The sequence below is a fragment of the Python bivittatus genome, unplaced genomic scaffold (assembly GCF_059951505.1).
Source record: "Python bivittatus isolate LINGU-HERP-01145 unplaced genomic scaffold, Pbiv_v1 ctg000470_np1212, whole genome shotgun sequence".
Lineage (NCBI taxonomy): Eukaryota > Metazoa > Chordata > Lepidosauria > Squamata > Pythonidae > Python > Python bivittatus.
In genome coordinates, this window is record NW_028277065.1 from 498,463 (window position 1) to 522,814 (window position 24,352).

The 24,352-nt window shown below is 41.1% G+C and overlaps 1 protein-coding gene across 1 annotated transcript; it reads left to right on the forward strand.

Annotated features, from left to right (window-relative positions):
* The first annotated feature begins 12,615 nt into the window (after positions 1-12,615).
* LOC148215512 (olfactory receptor 14L1-like) lies at positions 12,616-13,530 on the forward strand. The gene has a single exon (XM_088142903.1). The coding sequence runs from the start codon at positions 12,616-12,618 to the stop codon at positions 13,528-13,530; it is 915 nt and encodes a 304-aa protein (XP_087999029.1).
* Positions 13,531-24,352: the final 10,822 nt, after the last annotated feature.

Consider the following 24,352-nt stretch of genomic DNA (forward strand, 5'->3'; position numbering starts at 1 on the left):
ATTGGAAGAGAAACTCCAGGGGTTCCGGGCCCCTGGGGGTTCTCGGGTGCTGCAGTATGTGGATGATTTGTTGGTGTCTGGAGAGAAGGAAGTAAAGGTGAGAGAAGACTCAGTGGCTTTATTGAACTGGTTGGCTGAGGAAGGATTGAAGGTGTCAAAAGGGAAGGTCCAATTTGTGGAAAGGGAGGTCAAGTATTTAGAACATGTACTCCGGAAGGGCGAGAAGTTGATTGATCCTTCTCGGATACAGGATAATGCAGTTGAAGCCCCCTCATACTAAAACGGAGGTGCGGCGGTTTCTGGGTCTAGTAGGATATTGCCGGCTATGGATAGATGAGTACATGAGCAAGGCTCAGTTTCTGTATGAGAAGTTGAAAGGATCATCTGACAGGGTAGAATGGACAGACGGGGACACAGAGAAGTGGGGAGAATTACGAAGGAGCCTGGTGACGGCCCCGGCTCTGGCTCTACCGAACTTGGCCCCCCCTTTCACCTATACGTTACAGCCCATGGGGGAACTGCCATTGGAGTGCTGACTTAGAGATGGGCTGGGAAATATCAACCAGTGGCCTTCCTGAGCAAAGCCCTAGAACCAGTGGTGAGGGGATGGCCGACTTGTGTGCAGGCAGTGGCTGCTGCTGCTGTGCTAGTGACAGAAGGGAAAAAACTCACTTTTGGGAGCCCCGTGATTGTCCATTCAACCCATCAGATCTTAAGTGTGCTTAGTCAGCAGGCGGCTGCTTGGATGACAGAAGGAAGGATGTTGAAATATGAGACAGTTCTCCGGATAAGTCCTGATGTGGTGGTAGGAACAGACAGGAATTTGAACCCAGCGGAGGTTCTTGCGGGGGAGCGGAAAGAATGGGAGCCGGCGGAGCACGAGTGCTCCACCCTGTTGCAGCTGCAAACAAAGACCCGGGAGGACCTGCAGGAGGTCCCGCTGGAGGAGGGTGAGGTCTGGTTTGTGGATGGGTCTAGCCGAGTAGAGCAGGGACAAAGGAAGTCAGGATATGCGATAGTGACGGCGGAGGGAGAGACAATAGAGAAGGGGGCACTACCAGCGGACTGGTCGGCTCAGCTGTGTGAAGTGCACACTTTGAAACGGGCACTAGAGTTGGGAAAGGGAGTGTCCCTCACCGTCTACACAGACTCGCGATACGCCTGGGGAGTAGTGCACACTTTCGGGAAAATTTGGCTGGAACGGGGGTTTACTCACAGCTGCTGGAAAGGGAAGGTTGCAGGGAGGAAGCAGGTCATTGGGTTACAATTGAGGGGACCCCAGTAGTGAGCCGTGCTGACATGAGGGGATGGTGGAGAAACTGCACGAAGGGTCTCACTGGGGTGCAGGCTTTGATAGACACTGTAAAGCCGTGGTACTGGAGCCTGGGGGTCTCGATGGGAACTCCACACCCCTTGGCATCCTGACTCCAGTGGGAAAGTGGGAAGGGCCAACGGGGTGTTGAAGCAACATCTCACCAAACTGGGATTGGAAACAGGGCTACCTTGGACAAAGACACTTCCGGTTGCATCCTGCCGAATGCGGACAGCCCCTCGCAAGGATGGGGGTCTCCCCATTCGAGCTGATGATGGGAAGACCTTTCCTGGCTCCAATGGGAGAGCCTATCCCCGAGCTAAAGGATGCCTTCCTGAGAAAGTATCTCTTGGTACTGTCACAATCTCTCTTGTCTCTAAGAAAACAGGGACTCCTCGCTCAACGGCCCCCTTGCTGAAAGACCAACACCCCCACAAGCCAGAGGATTGGGTCCTGATAAAGACGAGGAAGGATGAGGCTGAAGCCGTCTTGGGAGGGACCATACCAAGTTCTCCTGACAACTGAATCAGCGGTTCAGACCTGACAGGGGGGTTGGACCCACTACCATCGGGTTAAGCGAGCTCCCGACCCCCGACCATGGACTGCCCAACCGGGAGACGGACTCAAAGTAAAACTTAAAAGGAACTGAACTAAGGCAGGGGAGGAGATGACCAACATAAAGGCATAGAATTGGCACAGACAGCTTTGATCACTGGGGATGATCCCCGTGGGGGGATGTTCTATCATTTTGGGTCTTCTCCATACCAAGACCCTGGACTAATCAAAGGCAAATGGCTCTAAATCTCTTGGGGATAACCAATGCAACTCAATGTGTATATTTCAACAATACCCAGAACCGTACCCCCATTGCCTCAAAAGGTCCTGCTTTCACTTGTGGAGGGGTCTATAATATCCCTTACGCCTCAACCCCTCTATACCTACCTAAAGGTTTCTTTTTGTTATGTGGACATGAAGCTTACACCTATGTTCCAGCCTATAGTTCAGGGGCCCTTGTGCCATAGGGCGCCTGACCTCTCTATATGCCCTGCCTCCAATGCAAGCGCACCCATCAAAAGAAAAAAAGAAAAGGGAGCTGCCATCTGATTGTGAGAGTGATGTGACACTCTTGTCCAAAACAGAAGCCATGGCTCTGGCCCTCTCCTTAGTAGGGGTTCCTGCACTAAGCGGAAGAACTTATCTGGACCTAAGGAAGGTGGCCTGCCTCCTGGCTAAAAGTGTCAACCTTACATCCTCTCTCATTGCAGCCCTCACTGAAGAAGTCACTGAGATCAGGAGGGCGGTCATTCAAAATCGGATAGCTATAGACTATCTCCTATTAAGGGCAGGACAAGGCTGTGAATCTTTTCAAGGTCTTTGTTGCTTTAACCTAACCAACAATGAGAATTATATTGAAGCAAAACTAGCCAAGTTGAAGACCTTAGCCTCTCGCATATCCGAGGATCCAGAGGGATGGAATTGGTCGTGGCTCACTAGTTGGTTACCTAACTTTGCTTGGTTAAAACAACTTTCTGTACTAGCCATTGGCTTCATTGCCTTACTGGTCCTAGTATGTTGCTTAATGCAATGCCTCCCTGCTTGTGGGAATTACCTGTCCCAGTGTGTGAAGCCCCGGGTCCGGGACGAGGGAGCAATCCTGTTAGCCAGGTTTGAGGCCCAACAGAGGCGTGAAAAGAAAAAGGGGGGATTGTGAGAAGGCAGGGAGAAGTGAGGGCCTCAAACGAACCATGTTTGCTAGGGGAGAGCGCTGTGCACCATGGGGCAGCCTTGGGGGGACGGCAGGAGGGAGGATGGGCAGAAGGCACACTCGCACCAGAGTGGAGAGGGACGGCAGGAGGGAGGAAAGACTGCAGGCAAGAGGCACGTTCGCACCAGAGTGGAGAGAAACGGCAGGGGGCGGCTGTCAAGTGGGGATTGGAATGTGTATTGCGCTGATTGGATTCGGAAAGTGGAATGTCTGCGGTTTTGCGGTTAATTAGCGGCACTCCGGGGCGGTAAAAAAGGTGAGATTGTGAGCCAAGCCCTCGTAGGAGGGGGAGGACAGATAGGGGGTATAAAAACCTGTCAGACCTTGCTTTGGGGTTCCTCCATTGCTGCGGGAGGGACCCACCTTTGCAAACGTGCCCAATAAAAACTTCTGTCTACTGGATAACCGAACCCGTGTCTGTCGTTTTCTGACACATCCCTTTTGGTGTGAATGTAACGTCTGTTAAAAAGAAGCAGGCCTCAAATCACCCAGTCTGGCTTGCCATTTCAAAGCCAAAGATGAGCATTTCAGATGCCCTTGTTTTCCCATGAAGTGGTCATCTTGTTTCACTGTTTGCAAAATGGTAGAAACAATTATGTTTAGTTGAGGTTTCTGGTGTTGATGATGGACCTGACTACTTTTTTCTTGTGTGTTTCTTAGCTTTGATTCTGATTGCAGCTTTGTTTTATAATGGAGTTTATTTGGAAGAGTATAGAGATGAATTTTTTGCTTGCTTTTTGGCTTTATTGCTGTAAACTACTGTCAGTGTGGAAATTTGGCAGTGTATATAGAAAACAAACAGAGAAATAAAAACCCATTTTAAAAATGAAGACTAGGAGATGAAAAACAGCAGCACTTTTTTCAAGGTTAAAATGGAGGGTTTTTTAAAGTATGCATATTTCAAAAATTTACCCACAATTTTTATCAGTAGAATGCTCTTCTTTTTGTTACTCACAGGACACATATATATTAAAGGCTTCAATGCAGGCAACAGTGAATATATTCAAGGCCAATTTATTTTCAAGGGATAACTTATTGCCTTTTAAAATATATTTCAGCGAAAACAGTCTACGTAAGTGTTCAATTCAATTCCAGCAACCAGAATGTTCGGATCTTACTAGATGTCTGATTCAATAATTCAAATAATGAGACATTACCCAAAAGAGATATTGAAAATATATTTCAGCGAAAACAGTCTACGTAAGTGTTCAATTCACTTCAAGGAGCCAGAATTTTTGAGATCTTACTAGATATCTGATTCAATAATTCAAATAATGAGACATTACCCAAAAGAGATATTGAAAATTTTCTCACGTTAGATCCAAAAAAGACTGCAACCAATCCATTACAGAGCTAGAGGCATCCAGTAATAATTTGTATATAACATGGAAAACTATATTTCAATGTCTTTATTTGACTTTACTTCTTTTATAAAACTTTGAAAATGGCTATAGATTGCTGTGGGGGAGAATTGGCAAACTGGACTTTAGTATGACATGAATAACAATAACAATGCTACCATTTAGTCATTATAGTAGTCAACCGATTTTAATATGGACATTTTATTCATTTTATGATTGAATTTATACTCAAACTTTCTGCCTATTCAAGTATCTTATAACCATTAAAAAGCAAGATACAATGGAAAGCACAGTTATTAAATTTTAAGACATTCATTTAAAAAATTAAAAATTAAAAGCTTGGCAAAGTTTTTTTTTTTTTTTTTTAACCAATCTCCTAAATATTGAATGAATGAAAGCCAAATTCACCCTCTTACAGAATCCAGCATCCTCAGTGTCTAAAGAAAAGAACTAGGAAGTTCCCATACAAATTCCCAATCGTACTTTGGACAGTTTCAACAAAGTAAGTTGAATCTCCTTGTTTCTCAGGGTATAGATAATGGGATTCATTAATGGTGGTAAAACAGTATATAAAAGGGCTGTCAATAAATCTGTAAAAGGAGAGGACAAGGCTCTTGGTCTGAAGTAAGAGAACATACCAGTAAGAGTAAACAAGGAAAAGACTGTCAAGTGGGGAATACAGGTGGAAATGGCCTTTTGCTGACTTCTGATCGATTGCATTTTGAACACAGCAGAGAGGATTAACCCATAAGAGATGAAGATAGATGAAATGCAGAAGGAACCTACAATAACTATTATACCACACATCAGTTTCTTATTTATTGCTGTGTCCGTACAAGAAATGCTCAGGAGCTGAGGGATATCACAGAAATATTGTTTTATAATATTGGATTGGCAGAAGTCTAATTTAAAGGTCTGTGTAGTTTGTATCAGTGCACAGATTATGCTGGTGATCCAAGACGCTGCTGCCATTTGAAAGCAGATATTCCAGTTCATGATCAGTTGATACTGAAGAGGATAGCATATGGCTACATAGCGGTCAAAAGCCATAGCAGTGAGAAAAGTCACCTCAGCCGCTACAAGGGTCACCACCAAAGCAACTTGGGTAACACATCCACAAAATGAAATCTCTTTATAATTTCTCAAGGAATGGTCCAGGGATTTGGGCACAGCTGTTGAAATGTAGCAAACATCTACTAAAGATAAGTTCACTAGGAAGAAATACATGGGGTTGTGAAGCTTTGGATTCTGAACAACAGCTGTGATTATGAGAAAATTTCCAGTTAGAGCTGTTATGTAAATGGGAAATAAAAGTACAAAGTATAAATACTGTAATTCTCGAATATCAGAAATCCCCAGAAGAATAAATTTAGTTATCCTTGTTTGATTTACCATTTTACATTTTTCTGTGGAGAAAAAGAGGAGATATTGTCAAAAAATGCAAGCAGGAAAAATAAAAGAGTTTTTTTGTATTTTACCATAAATATGGAACCAGAGGTATCATTAACTAACTTCCCAGAAAATATGTATCAGTAGCCAGAAAATAAACTGGATTTCATCTACTTACTACTTCTTAGCTTTTGTTGTTAACAATGAGAACAGTCAGTGTTTTGTTCTTTTAAGTATCTGGCTCAGATTTGAAGAATAAATTCTTAAAAATTCTACATACGTAGCATTAGAAATCCAGAGGGAAAAACTAAGAGGTCTGATGATGTCTTATAGTAATTAATTGGTTTAAACAATTCCTTGAACTGGGGAGGAGCAGCAAAGTCTCCATCCCTATCTTGAATATGCAGATATGTTCCCTGGAGACATCTGGCATTTAGACTGAAGAGAAGCTAACTGTCCTGCTGGAAAAATTCATTAAATGGTCTCTATGAATGTCTGGGTGGAGTGGGGGGGGGACAAAAAAAAAAACACAATATGTTTTCCATGTTGTAAAGATCCTATTTATCTACTTATTCAGTTTATGTTAAGGAATGTGGGGATTAGGCAGGATCTTATCTTGCTGGCAGCGTAACAGAAATGTTGGATAGCCATCTGTCGGGAGGAGGCAAATGTTGAAACTGTAGACTATTCCTTGAAGTGGAGGGGGAAAAAAAACAACACCCAGCTTCATTGACTTCTAAATAAATGAAAATTGTGGAAGAATTTGCTTTCCTTTCAAGGATGCTCACCAATGTCTCTCTTTCAGTGTCCAAAGAATATTTTCAATTCAATGAATCAAGGACATGTGCACAAGCACATTTCTCTCAATGCATAATTCAAATGTACTGTACATCCACAGTTGGGATGGGTAACCACATCACTTAGCAACTGGGTGAAATGGTGTGCCATAGGACAATTTTTGTCTCAAGGCACCTGAAATGGGCTATCTTACAGAAAGCATCCAAAATCCAGGACCCAAATTTCAATCCCACTCCTGTGGGATTGAAACTTGGGAAATTTGTGGCTGCTTGAGCACTGCTGTGCTGCTGCACAGCCACAGGTAGCCAGGTCACATGATCATCCTGGGCATATCCCTGACCACTTTCCTGCCTCCCTCTGTCCCTGCGCCTAATTGGCTGGTGGCAAGGCCCAACGGTGAGTGTCGATTGGCTACTTTGGAAAGGAGGCAGAACTTTGAAATCCCTTAATGGCAATAGGCTTTGGGGGAAGGATGAGGGAGTGACTTGGATCCCTGCTGGTGATGTAGGGCTGGCTGGGTGCACTGGTGGTTGACTTCTGCTGCCCCCAGGACTGAAACGTTGATGATTTAAAGATGTGCATATGGATAAGGGATGGGTTATGAGAAGAACAGATATTTGTTTGTAACCTCATAGGGGGTGAAAAGTGATTAAGTTTCTTAATGCTTGTGATGAAGATCAGAAGTTACTTTTTAAATTTTTTTTAAATCTTTTTTTCCCCCTTACTTTCCCCTTTTCCTTTTTTCTTTCTCTATTTCTTTCCTTGCACATTTATTCTTATTATCTATAGCATGAGAAATAAGAATATCAAGATTGTCCTCTCTAAAATATGGGGCTTCTGAAAGTTTGTTTCAGTAATGCTTTCAATTCTATTTTCCTATCTTTTCTCCTCCCGTGAAAGAAAAATGTTTATAAGTTACACACAGTTGATATGGTGACTTAGCCTCTCATTCCAGACTTACAGCAGCACTCCAGAAATTGCTGTACGTCTACAGTCATGTGGAAAAGAAAGTACATCCTCTTGAGTTCTATGGTTTTACATAACAGGACATAATAAAAATCATCTGGTCCTTAGCAGTTATCAAAAGTAGGTAAATACAACCTCATCTTGCAATTGTCCAGTATGGTGGGTCCAGTGACAGTTTCTTGAGGAAGGGGTACACCGGTGCCTTTTTAAAGGCAGCTGGAAACACTCCCTATCTGAAGGATCAGTTTACCATCGCCTGAACCCACTCACATGTGACCTCCTGAGCTGCCTTAACCAGCCAGGAGGGGCATAGATCTAATTGACAAGTGGTTGTATTTACAGACTGCAGGCCCCTGTCTACTTCCTTGGGCCCAACAGGATCAAACTGTTCCCAGATAAAAGGGTAAGGACAATCCCCAGGCATTTCCATAAGCCATGCCCCATGCTTGGTGTCCAACTGGGAATGGATCCAAACAATTTTATCCTCCAGATACCCATAAAACTCCTCTGCACAGTCCTGCAGGTGGGCCACTGGGCTTTCCTTTCCCAAAAGGGATCGGATGATCCTAAACAGAGCCACCAGGCAGCATTTTGTAGATGCAATAAGAGTGGAGAATTATTGATGTTTCACTATTCTTAGCGCCACAAGGTAGGCCTTAATAGTAGCTCTAGCTTGTGTTCAGTCGGGTTTGGTCCTTGTTTTCCTCCAGCTACACTCAAGTCGTCTCTTAATCCTTTTCAGTACCCAGGCTTGATGGGTCAAGAGAGTACCTGGGCTTGATGGGTCAAGAGAAATCACATGGGCATGATCTTGTCCAAGGCCTTGGCTGCCCCCTTATTCAAAGTGGCAGCTAGGGCCTCCACTGGACCATGCAGCAGATCCTTGGGTGATCCCATCTCCTTTTGGAAACCCATTGGGTCCATCAGCTGCTGGTAACAGACCAATCAAATGGGTCCTTCCTCCCTATAGAGGGGGGTAGCATAGGAGAATCTCAAGGCCACCAGGGCATGATCTGACCATGACAAGGGGGACAGATAGAATTCCTCCTTCAGGTTACATTGGCACTTCTCTGATAAGAAAACAAAATCCGGTGTAAGACCACAGTCCCAAATTGGGGCAAAAATAATCTGGAACAGGCCCATGGCCACCATTGTGGCCATGGATTCCTGAGCCACCTCTGAGGCATGTCCTAGGGATGGCAGATTAAAGATCCCCAAGACCATAAGTCTGGGGAACTACATTTCCAGCTCCAAGACGGCCTCTAGCAGCTCAGGCAGGGAAATTGCTATGCAACAGGGTGGCTAGTAGAGCAACAACAATCCCAAATGTGCTGGAGAACCCAACTTCAGGAACAGGGACTCACAACTGTCCACTTGTGGAGCAGCACCCCTGAAGGCCAGCAGAGATTCCTGGATGACAACTGCTACCCCTTCTCCCCTGCCCTGGGGTCTTGGCCGGTGTCATACTATAAACCAGGCTGGGCACATTTCTGAAAGTGGCACCCCCCCTTCAGGGCCCACCCAGGTCTCAGTAATACACGCCAAGTCAACCCGCTCCTCTGTGATCAGATCACATATAAGGGGGGGGGGGCTTGGTGTTAACTGAACTGGCATTAAGAAGCAGGAGTCAAATGCCAGGTCCTCCTTCGGTTTGCTGTCTGGGGCCTAGGTCTAGGTTCTGAGGGCAGGAATGTGCCAGTGATAACAAACACTGGGGGCGCCTTCCCCGAGAGTGGCCTGCCCTCTGAATCCCATCAAAACGTCCTTTCCCTATCACTATCTGAATAGCACAGTCTACTCTAACTTCCCCAGAGCTTCCATTTTCCCTCAATCCCAGCCCTCTGATTTTCCTGGTCGAGGTCCCTCCATCCAGCCAAACACCATCAGACACATCCAATTAACTAAGGGGTGATGGCAGGCTTCACGACACTTCATCTCCTGCTCTCAGCAGTATTGGAACCCGAAACCTCACCCCACTCATCTACTGTATCCTCTTGACAGCCTCTCTCACTAGTCAGCCAGAGGCACCCGATCCACTCCTACTCCCACTCCGACTCTCACGCAGGGGGAGTGTCCTTACCATGCTCACACACAGTTCACACATCAATCCTCAGGTCCTCTTCCTTGTCTCTCACACTAGGGAGGGAGTCCCCAGCTCTTCTACACTGCGGGGACCCCAATACCCCTCTGCCTTCTCAGTACAGGTTGGAGGGGCCAGTTGAATCCCCCTCTGCTGCAATCACTCAGGCCGCTAATCTAGGTGCTACTCGGTTACTGACCAGGTTGTTCATAATTCAGAGTATTGCTAAGGCCACTTCTGCCAGCTCCAGCTCCAAGGCTCAACTGAGCCCTGTTTGTTGTCCCAGCCATCGCTTAGGTCACTCCAGCCACCTCTCAGGCCTTCGCCACTGGCATGGCTGCTCCTCAGACCACTCGGCCCCTCCGGCCACTTCCTCAAGCGGTTCACCTGCTCTGCCACCACTCAAACACCAATCCAGTGGCCATCCAGGCATCCTAAACTGGTCAGGCCATCGCCACCACTGCCCAAATCACTCTTCAGGCTGGTGCCTCGATGGAGGTATAAATCCTGCTGATTTTTGGGCCACTCATGCAATCACTGCCATCCTGGCCACCCAACTCAGCTGCTTCCCAGGTCTCTCCTTGACCATTCTCCAGGCTGTCTGCTGCATCCACCGAGCTCCACCTAGCCTCTCCAGTCTCCACTAGCCACTACGGGGCTCTCATGTGCACAACAGGATTGGGGAACCTCCAAAGTTCACAGTCCGGTAGGGGAAAGAAAAAAAAATCTCCCAGGGTGGTCAGGCGCTGAAATCTCAACGAGCCCTAGTAACTATACCTCCTGCCTAGCACAACAGCTAGCATTCACTCCTGGTCCCCAACTTGAAATGTAATCATGGAAATACAAGATATTATGATAACCAAGAATTTAGATGTCATACAGATAGAGGATGGAATTTCTTATAAGCTCAAGTTTAAATAAAATCTCAGGTGATAAGAACTATTCTCTTGCAGATATTCTCACTTGATCCATGTTTGTCCTGGAAATGTTTGGAATCCTGGTGTACCCCAGGGTACCCCAGCTGCCTACTTAAGGATGGAGGTAGGGCTACTTCCATCGCTGTTAGAATACATCTTGTGTTGTAGGGACATTACAAGAAACTAGAAAGCCTTCCCAAATCACATCTGGCCAAACTCTGTTTTCTCCATTGCACAGTTGGGAACCAATGGACCAAACTTGTGTCACCCATCCTACAAATGTGTTCCCTACTACCTTTGGGAGAACTTAGCTCTTAGAACAGAGAAACTATTAGCAATAGGCTTTTGGAAATGGATGCCAATCAAAACACCATTGTAGTATAATCATCAAAAAATCCATCTTCGGACTGTGCCCTCCACATATCTTGAAGGAAGATTTCGTAAGCTCCCTGTTGAACAATGTCTCTGTCTTAGTAGAAAAGGATACAATATTTGAGAATGTAACCAACAATTTAGAAAGCTAAAGATGAAAGAAAATCCCATGTGATTAAAGCTGTTCCACAATAGACTTCTGGCAGATTTTCTCACTTGATCTCTGTTTGAATTCTCAGTTTGGAAAGTGAGAATAGGTGAGCTTCAACTCTGATTCTGTTGATAGGGTCATCTGTGATTATAGAATACAATGACTGTATTTAGATTGTATTTAGATTATAGAATACAATGACTGTTATTAGAAAATTCCCAAATGCATCAGGTGTTAATGGCTAATCATATCCATAAGAACTCAGGTGAGGATGTTTTTATTTTCTCTAGTTTTGATTGTATAATTTATGCTATGCAATTGCCTCTTGAGGGAAACAAAATGATTAATAAGCTTGCTGAATATAAAGTGAGACCTTTCCACAGAATATAGACCTGAACAAAAGTTTGATTGCATCTATTACAGGACCAACATTTAACAGTCTAAAAAGCATATGTCAGAAGACTCAATAATTCTATGAAGAAAAATAGTAAGTATAGAAGCATAAGTATATTGGACATCTGACAAAAAAGTAATTCCCCTCTTCTTGACATAAATTAACATTTATTTAATATATGAATTACATGACTGTACATTAGTTTTGCTTCTATAGTCTTCACACTGAGAAAAGGATTTAATGAAATGGCATTAGAACTGAGTGCTCCACTAGCAGAGACGTCATGGGAAGGGAGATAACAAGGAGAGATTTGTTTTTGGTTATTTGAGCACTGAAAGATCGATTAAAAGTCTTATGAATCAGAAAAAAGAGAATCTATGAGCAGTGGTTGTATATACATCTATTATATTGACATTTGTCACCTAATATTTGTTTCAATCATTAAGTTATTTTTTCAGGCACAACATTCCCCAGAGCAGCTGATAAAATGATTCTCTCTCTGTATGTGCATGTGTATCTGCCTCTGCCTCTGTTTCTCTGTGTGTGTGTATTACACAAATTCAGGCAATTGTAAATCTGTTCTCTCAAGCTTTCAAAGTAAAAGACATAACAATTAATTCTATTATTTTTCTGCTAGATTTGTATCCTGTCTTTCCTTCAGAACCTCCCTCTGTATGGGAGCCGCGTCACCAATTTTCCATCACTGTAAGAATTCTGTAAGAGTGGAAAAAGATACTTGTTGGTCCCCAAACTCCAGGGAATTTCCAGTGAAGAAGGACTTGACAAGGTCTTCGGAGTTGTAGGCAAATATTTTAACTAGTGCAAAAGGGAAAATAATGGAGTAGAACAAAAATAAAAGTTGTGGTTGATAGTTAGGTCTTCAGTCCATGATGGATAGAAATATATGGCTAGTGCTGTGATTGGACACAGGAATGTAGTACATCTATTCTTTGAAATGTGTGATTCTATTTTCATTCTTGGCATGTTTTCCCTCTCTTTTTCCATTTTGTTCTCAGTTTGTATCAAGCTGCAAGTTCACTGTTTTTATCTATTTTATATCCCAACACTGTTCAGAAATTAATTTAAATTAAATAAGGTCGTAAGTTAAGGATGGATAATCAAAGTGCAGTGCCTTACTTTTTGCTCTTGGAATTCTCAAAAAATAGGAATCTGCAACTTTTACATTTCTTCCTGTTCTTTGTGTTATATCTGACAACTGTAACAGCAAATCTTCTCATAATCTGTGTAGTAGCTTTTGACCATCGACTACGCAGCCCCATGTACTTCTTTCTGATGAATTTGGCTGTGCAGGACCTGGGCTCAGTTTCTGTCATTCTCCCCAAATCCATGGTGAATTCCCTCAGGGACACCAGGTATATCTCTTACTTTGGTTGCGCTGCTCAAGTCTTTCTCTTTGTCTCCTTTCTGGGTTCTAATGTATCCATTCTGACAGTCATGGCATATGATCGATATGTTGCCATTTGCAATCCACTGCAGTATGAGATGGTGATGAATTGGAAAGCCTGCACTGAAATAATAATTCTGGTGTGGGTCACCAGTCTTCTCTATGGGAAGTTGCACACCACTGGCACTTTTTCAATCTTTTTTTGTTCTAATGTGGTCAACCAGTTTTTCTGTGAAATTCCACATTTGCTAAAGCTATCCTGCTCTGGCTTCAATCTAGTTGAAGTTGGAGTTCTTGTGGCCAGTGCAATTGCAGCACTAGGTTGTTTTACTTTAATTATTGCCTCTTATGCCATGATCTTCAAGGCAGTGCTAAGAATCCCTTCTGAACAAGGAAGGCAAAAAGCCTTATCCACTTGCATTCCCCACGTTACAGTAGTGTCTATGTTTTTATTAACTGGAAGCTTGGCCTATCTAAGACCTCACTCTAACACCCCATCATACATAGATTTTGGGCTGACTGCTCTGTATTCCCTTCTTCCCCCTCTGTTCAATCCAATCATCTATAGCATGAGAAATAAGAAGATCAGATTTGTCTTTTCTAAACAGTGGAGAACCTGAAAATTTATTTTAATGTTGTTTCTTATCTGTTCACCTCAGTTTTGCATGTTCCTGTCTTTTCCTTTATTTCTCTGAATAAAGGAATAAGTTAGAAAGGGAGACAGAGCTGGGATGGAGGCAAATTCATCCTCTCACACTAGAAAGATTGTAGCACTCCAGATGTTGCTAAGCAAAACTCCTGCATCCCTCATTATTGCACTTTACAGATGCTAAATGTGTATGTTTTGGGGCTTAGTATACGTGTACATGGGAAAGGTGCCATATACTTCCTGGAATCATCTAGGCAAGATCAGCACCTTCCTTTGAGGAGGGTGAGGGGCATAGAGATAAAGGGATATGAGATTATCTCCTATATATATATTCCTCTACTGAGTGTTGCTGTCTTGTTTTCCTGCCTTCCTTATGTGTGTATATTTCTTGTCTACATTATACTTTGCAGTTCAAGTTATTGTTTTGATCTGCTTTGCTCAATAAACTCTTTCAACTTTACCTGATTTGTGTGGGTATTGCTTTTTAATCCTTGAACCTCCTATTCAAATGTTAGTGTAAAAAAAGTTATGAGCCCATATCCTTAAACAGACTTTCTAACTGCAGTTCCATCTAGGAACATCCATGCCTTTGGGAAGGAAGGCAGCCTTCTACCAAGGATAGAGCTAAATATGAAATTAGAATTGTGCAAATCTCTTTATAAAGATTTTTTCCCCATCCATTCCCAGGGCTCTTAAAATTATTAAAGATTTAACAGAAGAAACTGCTTGTATTGTATTATCAGAGATGGTTTCATATATAACACTAAACAATGATTAGTGGTTTATTGTTGAACAAACTACAATTTGCTTGAATCTGAGAACAAGCTAAGTCATAAACTATGGTTACAAAAACTATTAACTGGGTTCACAATAACATGCTAACCCCAAAACTAAAGAAACAATATGATTTAGCAAGGTTTGTAAATAAGGACATAATAACTTATAAAGTAGCCCAAGTTCCATTATTCTACTTAATGTAACTTTTAGAAGAGTACCTGGCATTGTTAGTTCTCTACATAGATTTTCATGCATTCACATTGACCCGGGGGGCAAACAAATTTTCCAAAAAATAAGAAAGACAGATTATTCTTTTATTTGGAGAATGTTAATTTGGATATTGGATTGTGCACTTGGAAACAAGCCTGCTAAGGCCCTGGAAATATCACTTTGTGGTTCTCCTTTATTGGCCATTTTTCCAGTTAAAACCAGGAAGAAAGGCTGCTTAAAGAAGCCAGTTGTTCTTACTCGTTTTGGGCAAGCTGTTTGCTTGCCACCTATGAGATATGAACTAACAAGCCTTCCGCTTTGACCTTAATGAGTTAATTGTTACCTGCTTTCTCCTCCAGGATGGCCCATGCCTCGCTGCCAGAGGCTTAACAAGGCAAACAGCCTGTCCTACTGTGTACCGCTCCGTATGGATTTTCCATTGTCTGCCTATATGTTTTTTTCCTCTTCTCTTATTATAAATTCTAAACATGCACAGTATTCAACTTCCTTTCAGTTAATCTTTCCAGACTGGGTTGAGTATTCCAAGGTGCAGGGGAGGGCGAAAGAGGATATAAGATCTGCCCCATAAAAGCCTTTTTTGGGAGACAATTCAATGGAATTCCTTACTCACTGCACCTGGGGCTTACTATTGCCAATTGGGAGTAGGATATTTCCAATGCTGTAAGTATTGGGACTTTATGAATACACTTTTATTAATTGCAATCATCGTGGTGTCTTCCTTCATTTCACTTTCTTTGATATCTTTACCACAAACACTGAAGCCAGAATTAGTGGCTTCCCATCCAAATTGGACATTGCACATCATAAATTCTGTCCCACTTAAGATGCTTGAGGAACTTTGTCATGCAAAAGCCCTTTTGAGCGCAGTTCCTTTTTCTAAAATAGTATCTTGGTTAAAAATTACAATTTACAGCAATAAAAACTAATACAACAACAACAACAAGAAAGCAGAAAAAAAATAGAAAAATAGAAAAGGAAGAAAAAATAAGAATATAGTAAAGAAAAAGAAAATAAATATATAAAGAAGTGACTTTCTCATTCATCATGAGTATAATCCATTTTATTAACTTATCACTGTCTCTTAAAATACAACAGATAATCTCTTCTTCCCATATCTCATCTTATCTATGAACAAATACATAAAACCTCATCATTTCAGTGCTGATGTCTGCAAAAGTCCATTAAGGGTTACCACAGATAACAACATATTTATTTTAACCTTGATCAAAGAAACCAACTTAGTAGTTATTCCTTTTACTTCTTACAATCTTGATCTTTAGTCCCTTCAAATGATGTCCTGGAACTTGATTTCTTTTCATTTTTCTTTGTTCCTTCTCACAAAATTCTTCAAAGCTTTAAGAAGCTTCTTTTGCAAATCCAATATAGGAAAATTATCCAGGTCACTCTCTTGGTTTGTTATTTGTATATCCTTTTAAATTATTAAGACATCAGCCAGTTTCTTTTGTATGACTTTTTCTATATCATTCTTTTAGCCTAACATTTTAAAATCCACTTTCAAATCAGTCTCAGTCATGTCAGGTGACACGTGTTCATCCTCCATAGCATCTTTTAACCACAATCAATCTATAGAGGCAGACACACTTAGAATTAACTTCTGGGTCCATTGTTTGTATATATCCATCAATATGTCCAATGTGAAAATATTTTGCTTCATTCTGTATTAGTAAGTCAGGTTTCAATGCTCTTCTTTAATTGAAATCTTTAGTTCCTTCTACAGTAGTTCCCTCTAGTGTCCAATTTTTAAAACCTTATTATGTTACAATAATAAGTTAAACTGTTTAACTTATTATTTAAAAACAGTTCGAAACAAAAGCATTTCCCCATGGGAAGGTTTTTTTATAGTTGATTCCAAAATCTCATTTCAAAATTATCCAGACCTTTAGTTCATTTGTACCTCTAAAATCAGAGTTTTAATCACCCTTTTGCTGTTATTCCAGGAAAAAAAAAAGTAAGTCTTTAAACTTATTTTTAAAACTTCTTTCACTAAGGATTGAAGGAAACTCACCTGATACTATAAAACGTGTCAATCCAAAGGTTCCTAATAACTGAAAATTATTTAACAAGCAATTTCTGAAAGTGATTAGAAAAGGAAGTACATGAACCCAGTGTCCTTTTAAAGGCACCAAATTGCAGTTTGAGCAAAATGGCTTTTCCCTCATCTCCCAGAGCTCTTAACCCAGCAGAGACTGCTGCCTTGTGGTCTCCTCATGAGGAGAAACTGTCTGGAGCACTTGTTGGGGATCACAAGTCCTCTCCTTTTCCGGAGAGGAATTACAAAGAGTCGGTCTACTGTGCTGGCTCTTCATTCTGCTGTGGTCAATGGCTCCACTTTTTGTGGAACCGTCTTTAGTTTGCCATTTCTTTCCCAGAAGTCCCCCTTTTGGCTAGAGTTCCAAGTGATTGGGAAACTGATTCTAATGCTTGAGGAGTTCAGATGAAAACCAGGTTGACTCACTATTAAGTGGGGTGCTATTTTATCCAAAGGAACTTTGTTGTACAGAATAGCTATACATATAGAATAGAACAGGACAGAAATAGTGCACTTGGCACCAAGAATTACTTCTTACAATACGAGCCTCCATTCTGGTTTGAGGAAAAGTGTATATGAAAAAGGTGATTCTTAAAAATTAAGCTGAATAATGTTATCCATATTTTTATTACTACAAGTCCTAATCCATAAAATCAGATATAATTCAAAACTTTTCATTATCTGATTCAAAATATTGCCAGTTCAATGTATTGTGAATTAAAACATTTTTCTCCAGAAATACTTCTGGTACAGAACAATATGTTTATTTGGGGTGGCAGGCCTCCATTTCCACACAAACACTTGGTTGTGGCCTTTCCTATGGACTGAGTGTTTTCTTCTGAAGTAATAGCGCATGTGTTCAGCAATATCAGTACAACAAATCTGATAACTACATCACTGATTCTATTGAGTTGGGAGATGATTGCCCATATCTGCAAATAAATGAACACTGAAGAATATATAAGAATAAAGGCAAATTGTTTAATGAAAGCTAAAATGTAATTGAATGAACAAATATAACGTTATCATGTCCTCAGTGCTCAATCACACAGAATACATTCAGTGCATACAATAAAATGTTCATTAATTACATTCCTGTCATGGTTTTCCTCCAAAGTGATGCTTAAGAAGTATAATAATTACTTGATCTGCCATTTATAGAAGCAGGAGCCCCTTAATCTTTATTAAATATCATTTTTCTTTATCTAATCCATGCATGATATACCCATTTAGTACTGTAATAGGTTCTTAGGATTTCAACTCTTGAAAATTTTCTAAAAGTTGATATGTACCATTTCAGAAATTCAAATAATTAGAATTTGAACACAATGCAAAGCAAACATCACAATTGCAAGTAGATAGATTAGATAGATAGATAGATAGATAGATAGATAGATAGATAGATAGATAGATAGATAGATAGATAACCCCTCTCACCCTTACGGGCAGTACATGTCTTCCTCAATTTCAGGTCCTGGGAGTTCGAGGGTTCTGCGCAGTATCTTAGCTGTTCCTAGCACTTCAATCTTCTGGACAGAGTGCTCTGATGCTGTTCCTGGGATCTGTTGGAGCCATTCTCCCAGTTTAGGAGCAACAGCCCAGGTGCTCCTACCACCACTTGGTCCACTTACTTTCTTTACCTTTTTACTTTCTACTTCCTCTCTAGTTCCTTCTTCAGGCCCTGGTACTTCTCCAGCTTCTCATATTCCTTCTTCCTGATGCTACTGTCACTTTGTACCACTACATCTATTACCACCACTGTCTTCTGGTCCTTGTCTACTACCTTGATGTCTACTTGACTGGCCAGTACCTGCCTGTCCATCTGGATCTGGAAATCCCACAGGATCTTAGCCCTATTATTCTCCTTGACTTTCTTGGAATCTCCCATCTGGACCTGGGAGGGTCTATCCCATACACGGTACAGATGTTCCTGTACACATTGCCAGCTTCTTGTTTGTGTTATTCAATGTATCCTGTTCCTGCTTGCATCATACACCCTTCCTCTGTATGCTGAACTGTCTCTGAGGCCTCTCTGCACAGATTGCACCTTGGGTCCTATCTAGGAGTAGACTCTTGCTACTATGGATCTGGTGCTTAGTGCCTGTTCTTGTGCTGCTCTGATCAGCGCCTCAGTGCTGTCCTGTAGTCCAGCACTTTCCTACCACTGGTAGGATTTTCCAATGTCAGCCACCTCAGCTATCTGTCAATGGTACATCCCATGCAGGAGCTTGTCTTGCCATGGCACTTCCTCCACTTGAACTTCCAGATCTACTGCTGCCTCAGGCATTTTCTCTGCAGCTCATCTTTGGGTGCCATCTTACTGATGTACTCCTAGATGCTCTAGGCTTCATCCAAGACAGTGGTTTTGACACTCACCAGATCCTACCTGCCCTCATTCAGACTGGTGTACAGTCTTTGGGTGTTGGATTTGGGGTGGAAGCCTCTGTACATTTGTGAGTAGCTTCTGGATCATCATATCAGCAGCATCTATGTCTCCCTTTGGCCAGCTCAGTATACCAGCAGAGTATTTGATGACTGGCAGGGTGTATATGTTGATAGTGTGGATCTTGTCCTTTCCATTGATCTGGCTCTTCAAGACCTGTCTTATCCTTGGCTGGTATAGATACGTATGTATATACGTATACACACACACACACACCACCAAATATATATCCATCTAAACTTTTGATAGTATCAGCCATAGTATCCTTTGGATCATCTGCAGTAGGATTGAGTAGTTGAGTCCATGCTTGCTTCAATATGGAGTGACATAGGCCTTATCTTTCTCTCTCTCTCCCATGTTACTTGACATCTATCTGAAACTACTGGGAGAGGTCATCCACTGGTTTGGAGTGAAATATCATCAGCATGTTAATCATCCAGGTAATACATTATAATCCCAGATCGAGCTGGAGATGCAGCTGGTGTGCTTCTGGAGTCTATATGGAACTTTATAAAATAAACAACTTTAATTGAACTCCAGCAGTTATTTTCATGAGGAAAAAATCTAGCTTGATTCTGGTTCCAGTGTGAACTCTGGATAGAGTCACAGCCCTCATGGAGGAAAAGGTACATTAACTGGGACTTACAGCTCCTTCTAGAGCAATAGGAGGAGACCATAGCCAAAGGAATCCTTACCAAGCTTTGATAAGTGTGCCAATTACAATCCTTCTTGGACACTCTACCTTTATAAACAGTAACTGATACTCTCAACACCATGCATTTTATTATTGATTCACACATTCTCGTTGGGGTTGGCTTTGAAGATTAACCCAAAATTACAATTCTCTAGTAGGATAGCACTATAGTGTCACTGCATTGTCACTGCATTACCAATGCCACTGCACTGGGAACAAATAGGCTTCTACAAACAATGGAAAGTGCTGTCGTTACCTTTAAAACCCTGTATGACTCATTTTTCAGTTACCTTCAGGAGCATCTCCTCACATAGTCTTCTGTGTGCATGTTGGAAGGGGATGTTTAGGAACTCATCAGGATCTGAGCTTTAAAGGGATATGGAGCTGGAGAAAGTATTTTGCAGGAGTGCCCCTAACATTATGGAACACCTTGTCCCCAGCTGCATCCTTCCCCATCTGATGCTGTTCTGTTTTGTCTGCAAAATGGTAGAAACAATCACATTTAGTTGAGGTTTCTGGTGTTGATGATGGACCTGACTACCTTTTTCTTGTGTGTTTCTTAGCCTTGATTTTTATGGGAGCTTGGTTTTATGATGGATTTTATCTGGAAGATTATAGAGATGAACGTTTTGCTTCCTTTTTTAGTTTATTGTTGCAAACCACTGTCAGTGTAGTAATTTGGCAGTGTATATAGAAAACAAACAGAGAAATAAAAACCCGTTTTAAAACTGAAGACTAGCAGATGAAAAACAGCAGCATTTTTTTCACGGTTAAAATGGACATTTTTTTAACGATACATATTTCAAAAATTTACCCGCAATTTTTATCAGTAAAACATAGGACACATATATATTAAAGGCTTCAACCCAGGTAATATATTTGAGGCCAATTTATTTTCATGGGATAACTAATTACCTTTTAAAATACATTTCAGCAAAAACAGTCTAGTTATGTGTTCAATTCACTTCCAGGAACCAGAGTTTTGAGATCTTACTAGATGTCTGATTCAATAATTCAAATAATGAGACATTACCCAAAAGAGATATTGGAAATTTTCTCACGTTAGATCCAAAAAAGACTACAACCAATCCATTACAGAGCTATCGGCATCCCCAAATAATCTGTCTATAACACTGAAAAACTATATTTCAATTTCTTTATTTGACTTTATTTCTTTTATCAAACTTTGAAAATGGCTATAGATTTCTATGGGAGAGAATTGGCAAATTGGACTTTAGTGTGACACGAATAACAATAACAATGCTACCATTTAGTCATTATAGTAGTCAACCATTTTAATATGAACATTTTATTCATTTTATGATTGAATTTATACTCCAACTTTCTGCCTATTCAAGTATCTTAGAACAATTAAAACGCAAGATACAATAGAAAGCCTGTTAATAAACTTTAAGACACTCATTTAAAAAAATTAAAAATTAAAACCTTGGCAAAGTTTGTTTGTTTTTTTAACCATCCTCCTAAATATTGAAAGAATGGGAGCCAAATTCACCCTCTTACAGAATCGACTATTCTCAATGTAGAAAAGAACTAGAAAGTTCCCATACAAATTCCCAATCGTACCTTGGAAAGTTTCAACAAAGTAAATTGGATCTCCTTGTTTCTCAGGGTATAGATAATGGGATTCATTAATGGTGGTAAAACAGTGTATAAAAGGGCTGTCAATAAATCTGTAAAAGGAGAGGACAAGGCTCTTGGTCTGGAGTAAGAGAACGTAGCTGTAACAGTAAACAAGGAAAAGACTGTCAAGTGGGGAATACAGGTGGAAATGGCCTTTTGCCGACTTCTGATCGATTGCATTTTGAACACAGCAGAGAGGATTAACCCATAAGAGAAGAAGATAGATGAAATGCAGAAGGAACCTACAATAACTGTTATCACACATATCAACTTCTTATTGATTGCTGTGTCAGTACAAGAGATGCTCAGTAGCTGAGGGATGTCACAGAAATATTGTTTTATAATATTGGATTGGCAGAAGTCTAATTTAAAGGTCTGTGTAGTTTGTATCAGTGCACAGATTGTGCTGGTGATCCAAGATGCTGTTGCCATTTGAAAGCAGGTATTCCAGTTCATGATCAGCTGATACTGAAGAGGATAGCATATGGCTACATAGCGGTCATAAGCCATAGCAGTGAGAAAAGTCACCTCAGCTGCTACAAGGGTCACCACCAAAGCAACTTGGGTAACACATCCACAAAATGAAATCTCTTTATAATTTCTCAAGGAATGGTCCAGGGATTTGGGCACAGCTGTTGAAATGTAGCAAACATCTACTAAAGATAAGTTCACTAGGAAGAAATACATGGGGTTGTGAAGCTTGGGATTCTGAACAACAACTGTGATTATGAGAAAATTTCCAGTTAGAGCTATCAAGTAAATGGGAAATAAAACTACAAAGTATAAATACTGTAGTTCTCGAATATCAGAAACCCCCAGAAGAATAAATTTAGTTATCCTTGTTTGATTTACCATTTCTTATTCTGTGGAGAAAAAGAGGAGATATTGTCAAGAAATGCAAGCAGGAAAAATAAAAGAGTTTTTTTGTATTCTACCATAAATATGGAATCAGAGGTATATTAACTAACTTCCCAGACATATGTAGCAGTAGCCAGAAAATGAGCTGGCTTTAATCTACTTACCACTTCTTAGCTTTTGTTGTTAACAATGAGAACACTGAGTGGTTTGTTCTTTTAAGCATCTAGCTAAGATTTGAAGAATAAATTCTTGAAAATTCTACATATGTAGCGTTAGAAATCCAGAGGGAAAAACTAAGATGTCTGATGATGTCTTATAGTAATTAATTGGTTTAAGCAATTCCTTCAACTGGGGAAGAGCAGCAAAGTCTCCATCCCTGTCTTGAATATGTAGATATGTTCCCTGGAGACATCTGGCATTTAGACTGAGGAGAAGCTTACTGTCCTGCTGGAAAAAATCATTAAATGGTCTCTGTGAATGTCTGGGTGGGGTGGGGGGGACAAAACAAAACACCTAATATGTTTTCCATGTTGCAAAAATCCTATTTATCTACTTATTCAGTGTATGTTAAGGAATGTGGGGATTAGTCAGGATCTTATCTTGCTGGCAACATAACAGAAATGTTGGATAGACATCTGTGGTGAGGGGGCAAATGTTGAAACTGCCCACTATTCCTTAAAGAGGAGCGGGGAAAAACACCATTGACTTCTACATAAATGAAAATTGTGGAAGAACTTGCTTTCCTTTCAAGGATGCTCACCAATGTCTCTTTCTGTGTCCACAAAATATTTTCAATTCTATGAATCAAGCACATGCACACAAACACATTTCTCTCACTACATAATTCAAATGTACTGTACATCCACTATTGGGATGGGTAACTCTGTTGCTAAGTGATGTGGTTGCTAAGTGAAATATGACATGACCACGACGGACTTACAATGGACCTCCAACAAGAAAGCAGAGTGCAATGCATCCAGCTTGGCCAGAGTGAAAGCCTGGTGAAAATGCTTAACTGAGATAGGATAAAGGTAAGAGGTTGTGTACCTGTTTGGAAAAGCCCCATATATGCACTCAAGTTTAGCCTTGGGGAAATTAGGCTGGTGACTATGGTTTAATGCAACATTGTTTATAAGGTGGCTGCTGTGTGAAAAGAGAATGAGAGAGGTGGATTAATGGAGACCTTAGATGAGCTCCTGACAAAAAAGGAAAATATAAATGTTAGAAACAGATACATACACCCATATGGATATGTGCCCCTACTGATCTAAAGACCAAAGCCAACTAATTTATAATTAATTTATTGTTAGAATTGTACATCAAGGCACTTCCCAATGAGCTTTCCAAAGATGAATATCTGCATTTTAAAGGATATCTACCTGTGCTATATCTATATACTACTAAAACTCTCATGTCTGTAACCTTCAACTGGGTGAAATGGTGTGTCATAGGACAATTTTTGTCCCAAGGCACCTAAAATGGGCTATCTTACAGAAAGCATCCAAAATCCAGCCACAAAATGTGTGGCTGCTTGAGCACTGCTGTGCTGCTGCACCACCACAGGTAGCCTAGGTCACATGACCATCATGGGCATATCCCTGACCACTTTCCTGCCTCCCTCTGTCCCTGCGCCTAATTGGCTGGTGGCATGGCCCAACGGTGAGTGTTGATTGGTTACTTTGGAAAGGAGGCAGAACTTTGAAATGTCTTAATGGCAATAGGCTTTGGGGGAAGGATGACAGAGTGACTTAGATCCCTGCTGGTGATGTAGGGCTGGCTGGGTGCACTGGTGGTTGACTTCTGCTGCCCCCAGGACTGAAACGTTGATGATTTAAGGATGTGCATATGGATAAGGGACGGGTTATGAGAAGAACAGATATTTGTTTGTAACCTCATAGGGGGTGAAAAGTCATTAAGTTTCTTTATGCTTGTGATGAAGATCAGAAGTTTCTTGTTAAATATTTCTTTTTTTTTTCTCCTTGCTTTACCCTTTTTCTTTTTTTCTTTCTCTATTTCTTTCCTTCCACATTTATTCTTTTTATCTCCCTTTTTCTCTCTGACGTTAGTTTGCATTTGCTTTTACTATTGTAATAGTAATA

What these genes read in the sequence shown, in the direction of transcription:
- LOC148215512 (XM_088142903.1), top strand. Translation starts at nt 12,616, where the DNA reads ATGGATAATCAAAGTGCAGTGCCTTACTTTTTGCTCTTGGAATTCTCA.